Source organism: Herpailurus yagouaroundi, unplaced genomic scaffold (assembly GCF_014898765.1).
Source record: "Herpailurus yagouaroundi ecotype Mexico unplaced genomic scaffold, PumYag 29, whole genome shotgun sequence".
Lineage (NCBI taxonomy): Eukaryota > Metazoa > Chordata > Mammalia > Carnivora > Felidae > Herpailurus > Herpailurus yagouaroundi.
Genome location: NW_024412377.1, coordinates 30027431 through 30033663, shown reverse-complemented (window position 1 = coordinate 30033663; position 6233 = coordinate 30027431). Strand labels below are relative to the sequence as shown.

The 6233-nt window shown below is 39.3% G+C and overlaps 1 protein-coding gene across 1 annotated transcript in view; it reads right to left on the bottom strand.

The window, feature by feature from the left end:
• Positions 1-429: 429 nt before the first annotated feature.
• WDR70 (WD repeat domain 70) overlaps positions 430-6233 on the bottom strand; it is a 308347-nt gene continuing 302543 nt past the window's right edge. Inside the window, exon 18 of the mRNA XM_040495635.1 lies at positions 430-609. Within this exon, the coding sequence (XP_040351569.1) occupies positions 522-609 (88 nt within the window). The 3' untranslated portion in view covers positions 430-521. The remainder of the gene's footprint in view (positions 610-6233) is intronic.

The following is a 6233-nucleotide window of genomic DNA, read 5'->3' as shown; positions in this document are numbered from 1 at the left end:
CTGCTTCCTAAATCCTAACCACTGTAGTCTGTTGTTCAGGAATAATTAGATACATGTTCTTTCCTAGTATGGCAATGCTTTTAGCCTGAACTCAGCCTAATTACTTATAATCATGTAAACAACTGTGGTGAAATTATACAGAAATACTAAACTTTTTGATGTCTATTTCCATATTATGCTCCTAGAATTGCTCAAGACACATGTCTGTCTCTATGTACATTCCCCTCCCCTAAGGTTATAAGAATCTGTACAAGACCAATAACTGTTAAATAAAGTTTCCAAATACCTAAAGCACTTGGTAATAGGCTAAGAATCTGTTTCTCATTTATATTACAGATTTCATAGTTGTAGTTAAGAATATGTAAGGACAACTGTAGTGAAGGGTAGCCACCAATCTTTTGAATGGTTCAATAATGCAAAGCACAAAAGTTGCTCATAAAAATGCATTTTTTATTTCATTAAAAAAAAAATCCTGTCCAATATTCCTCCCCCTCATGCAAATAGCTTTCACGTGAGAGTCTTCAGATTTTACGCTTTTTCCATTCGGGCTCATTCTTTGTTTCCTCATCATCAGATTCAACTTGGGCAAACATGGTTTTGGGCTGAGTCCTAAAAGAAAGTTAATGAAAAGAGGAAAAATTTAGTTGGCAAGTGTTTATTAGATTAGACCTTTGCTACTTTCATCAAGTGGAAGCACATTTGGGGAATCAATTACATCTTAATTATTAAGCATTAATCATTAAACTTCTGGCAAAGAAAAAGATAATGGAAATTTAATTATGTTCAACAAAAGAGTCGATTCTTTTAAAGGTTTTCTCTCTGTAGCAGACTATGTATGCTGTCCTTTTCTTAAATAAAATGAAAATGTATCAAATTCAGTACAATCTCGTACATCCATAACCACCCTCTCCTTCAAACTCAGGCTAATTGGGATTGTTTGGGAGGCCAAATTATAGTCACCGAGCAAAAATACACATGATCTAGGGCACCTGGATGGCTCAGTCAGTTAAGTGTCTGACTCTGGGTTTTGGCTCAGGTCCTGATCTCACGGTTCATGAGTTCAACCCCCTCTTTAGGCTCTGTGCGGGCAGAGACTGCTTCGGATTCTCTCTCTCCTTCTCTCTTTCTGCCCCCCCCCCCCCCCGCCCCACCGCCAACTGTCTCTCTCTCTCAAAATAAATAAACTTTAAAAAAATAATAAAAAATTCAGAGAAAAAGGAATACACATGATTTTTATTTACAGCTCTCTGGGTTGTTCCTGGACTTAAGTAGTCCAAATACATGTGATTATGGTGCACATGAACAAGAGAATTTGAGATAATAGCTTTCTTATTTAATGAGTCTAAAATAAGAGATAAGATATATAGTAACTTGAGCATTGCCAGCAAAACTAAAAAACAAAACAAATGGACATTCTCTCCACCCCATGCATTGAAATGTCAAGCATTTTAGGATACATCACTGAGTATCATTGCTCTAATACTGGCACACAGTACCTCAAGCAATCTTTGCATTAGGACTTTCTGTGCTTTGTAAACATACCTGGTTCAAGGACTTTCCTTTTTATACCATTCACACAGAAAATAATTTCAAGAATATGTCAAATGGTTATAATTTATGCTTCTTTTGGTCATGCTGATTTCCCTTTAAAAACAGCTCTATCTTGGGGCGCCTGGGTGGCGCAGTCGGTTAAGCATCCGACTTCAGCCAGGTCACGATCTCGCGGTCCGTGAGTTCGAGCCCCGCGTCAGGCTCTGGGCTGATGGCTCGGAGCCTGGAGCCTGTTTCCGATTCTGTGTCTCCCTCTCTCTCTGCCCCTCCCCCGTTCATGCTCTGTCTCTCTCTGTCCCAAAAATAAATAAAAAATGTTGAAAAAAAAATTAAAAAAAAAAAAACAGCTCTATCACATTACAAGGAAATATTGAAACACTGTACCTGAAGATCATCTATTTTAGCTCACATCTTCATCCTGAATTCAATTCATTACATCATGGTAATTCCAGAATTTTAAAATAATGACAACAACAATTCCTTTTCTTTGACAAATAAAAACAGGGTTAAAACCCGACATTACTTGTTGTTGTTTATTTATTATCCTGGGAAGAACTATATACCATCCACATTCAAGCTCATGTTGTTCTGATGCAAGCCATGTACTGGAATTCCTCATGCATAAGTTAGTTACAACTCCTGTCTCTCTAGTGACCCACACACCCACCTCGAGCCCAAGGTGTCCCCATACACAATCCAGTCGGTTCAACCTCTTGTCACTTCAAGACACTGTCACGACCTCTGCAAATAAGTCACAGCTCTAACATTTCCAAAAACAGCTGCAGATTTTCAGAGGTCATGAGTTGCTGAATTACTAGAAAGCAGGACCCCTGGCTTTCTAACATGCTACAATATGGCAACTGGTACTCATTACATATTTCATCTTTTGGCAAAGCTGTGGACCACTTAGGGATGGGCAAACCCATATGGGAACAAATCTGTCTGGTTTAAAAAGTCCTTTGGATTAGATGGTTAATTTCTTTTTTTTTTTTTTTAATGTTTATTTATTCTTGAGACAGAGACAGAGCGTGAACAGGGGAGGGGCAGAGAGAGAGGGAGACACAGAATCTGAAACAGGCTCCAGGCTCTGAGCTGTCAGCACAGAGCCCAAAGCACACTGGGCTTGAATCCATGAGCCGTGAGATCATGACCTGAGCCGAAGTCAGATGCTTAACCGACTGAGCCACCCAGGCACCCCTAGATGGTTAATTTCTAAAGAGAAAAAATAACAGTCTTGTAACGGTATCTGGCAGTGCTTCTGAAGACACCAGCTCAGAGTTAGCCGCAGTGAGACTTCAGTACTAAGAAATTGTAATGGTGTTTATTTTGGATATGAAGAAAAATTAAATGACAGATTACAGGAAGAATACAGCCGAGAGCTTAAAAAGGCTATTTCATTTAAGTAGTTACTCTCATATTCTACCTGCTTCCCAAAGGTATTTTTGGCAGGTTGGTGGCTAACTTGAAGGGTGTAGAATCAATGGAACTACTTCACAGGGGGCAGAAAGGGGGTAATAATTGTAAAGAGGCATGGGGAACATTTTGTGGGGATGGAAATGTTCTATAATCTTGACTAAAGTGGTGATTACATAAGTGCATACATTTGTCAAGACTTGAAATGGGTGAATTCTGCCTTAGACATAAATTATACTTCAATAACATGGACTTATAAAGAAAATCAAAACAACTGAGTAGAAGGTGAATAACAAAGGAATGAAAGGGTAAACATAATAATACAACACTCAATTTCCCAGTGGCCAAGATAAAGAAAAAGAAAAAGGAAAAATACTAGTTTTTCAGAGGAGGTATCTTTTCCCCCAGCACTAAACTCAGCAAAATTTACTGAGTAGATCTTTATATCAGGATCACTTAAGACTCCCCCTTTGAATTACCAGACCATACAGTTTCCTTTGTCCTTTCTAGGTATTTTAACTTAGGGGATATGAGTTTGTTTGGAAGGTAGGATGGTCTCTTTGCAAAACTCCATGAAATTTAGTATTTTAAATTCCATTTTTTAAAACTAATAACAGTGTTGCTGGAAAACAACCATACTCTCTATATGCAACATCAAATCATGACATTTAGCTTTCAAATAGCCAGGCTTTCCTTCCCCCAGTTGCCAAAATCAAGGTATAAACTACCCAAATTTTCCCAGCAATGCTTGTTTAGCACTTTGTCTTTCATTTTGTTGGCCAGGTAGGGAATACCTGAGTGTAGGAAGTAGGCCCCTTTCAACAAATGGTGCTAGCAAAATTGTACCATATGCAATAAATAAAACTGGACCCTTGCCTTACATGATGCAAAAATTAACTTGAAATGGATCAAAGACCTAAACCTAAGAGCAAAAACTATAAAATATTATGGAAAAGCTTTATGACATTAGATGTGGCAATGATTTCTTTGATAAGACACCAAAAGCCCAAGCACAAAAGACAAACAGGTAAATTGAACTATATCAAAATTAAAAATTTCTGTGCATTAATGGACAACAGCTAACAGACTGAAAAGGCAACAACCTATGAAATGGGAGAAAATATTTGCTAATCATATATTTAATAAGGAATTAATATCTAGAATAAAGAACTACAACTCAACAATAACTACAACAACAACAACAACAAAGCCAAACAATACAGTTAAAAACTGGGCAAAGGAGGGGTGCCTGGGTGGCTTAGTCAGTTAAGCGTCTGACTTTGGCTCAGGTCCTGGTCTCCTGGTTCGGGAGTTCGAGCCCCGCATCAGGCTCTGTGCTGATAGTTCTGACCCGGGAACCTGCTTCAGATTCTGTCTCCTTCTCTCCCTCTCTGCCCCTCCCCTGATCGCACTCTGTCTCCCTCTCTCTAAAATAAATAAACATTAACAAAATTAAAAAGAAAAAACTGGGCAAAGGACTTGAATAGATATTTCTCCAAAGAAGACAAGCAAAAGACTAACAAACACATAAAAAGATGCTTAACATCACTAATCGGTAGGGAAATGCAGATCAAAACCACAATGAGATAACACCTCACACCCATTAGGATGGCTATATAAACAAAAGACAAATAAACAAACAAAACCCAGAAAATAACATGTATTGGCCAGGATGTGGAGAACTGGGACCCTTTACACAGTGATGGTGGGAATGCAAAATGGTGCAGCCTCTAGGGAAAAAAATATGGCAGTTCCTCAAAAATTTCAAAATAAAATTACCATGTGATCTAGCAATTCCACTTCAGGAAATATGCCCAAAAGAATTGAAAGAAGGGTCTTAAAATGATATTTTATTAGAGATTAATAAATGTTCCGTGCATTATTCAGAACAGTCAGAAGGCAGAAGCAACCTCAGTGTCGTGGACAGATGAACGGATAAACAACATGTGGCACACACATACAATGAGATATTATTCAGTCTTAAAAAGGAAAGAAATGCTGGCATATGCTACATGTCTGAGCCTGGAGGACATTATGTTAACTGAAATAGGCTAGTCACAAAAAGACAAATACTGTATAATTCCACTTATATGTGGTACTGAGGTAGTCATATTTATAAGATAGAAAGCTGGACAGCAGTTGCCAGGGACTGGGTAGAGGGGAAAGGACAAGCTGTTTAGTGAGTACAGAGTTTTAGTTTTGCAAGATGAGAAGAATTCTGGAGATTGGTTGTACAACAATGTAAATGTACTTAACACTACTGAAATGTACACAAAAAATAATTAAGAGGTTAAATTTTATATTTATGTGTGTTTTACCAAAATTAAAAAAATTTTTTTTTTTGATTAAAAAAAGAAGAACGAACCAGACTCCTTGGACTTGGGAATAAGGAAGAATGAACCCACTTCTAGAATAAACAGGAGGTACCCTGGAGAAGGTCTTACCCTCCAATCTGGGGTCCTGCCTAGAGCAGTGTTTCTCAAACCATCCGTGGTACAAGGCTAGTCTTTGTTTTCTAATTTCCAATCCCTTGCAGACAAATATACTACTTCTAGAAAAATAAAAAGACTGCAAAGGGCTGACCCAAATTTTTATTAGATTCCAAACATATATCAACTTGCTACACAATTTTCTAAGTGCTTGCTCTCAATTCCTGTGCTTATTTATCTCATGAGCCAGTACTGGCTGCTGGACCGCACCTTCCCTCTCACCTTGGGAAAGAAAGTGGCAAAGCAGGGCTCTGAATCTAGGCTGGGAAGTAAGAATTTGTCTTCTTAACATCAGCTCTTAAACACAATGAGCTTCCTCCAGTGTGGGAAAGTACTTCTCACCTCTGAAGAAGCTGGCCCTGGATGATGCAACTGAAGATTGGGCGCAGGCATGGGGTTCGAGGCTGCACTCTCACAGGCCCACCCTTGAAGTAAAGGAGCAGTCTTTACTTCTTGGGGGTTAGTCATGACGAGATGAACGGAGATGTGGACCACAGACAGAAATTTCCCTTGTTCCAATCCAACCTGCCCCCATACCAACATTCTTACGGCACAAATCAGAGCCCTCCATAAAAGCTATATGCTGAATAAAGACCAGGTTCTTTAAAAAAACAGTATTTGAAGGGCGCCTGGGTGGCGCAGTCGGTTAAGCGTCCGACTTCAGCCAGGTCACGATCTCGCGGTCTGGGAGTTCGAGCCCCACGTCGGGCTCTGGGCTGATGGCTCAGAGCCTGGAGCCTGTTTCCGATTCTGTGTCTCCCTCTCTCTCTGCCCCCCCCC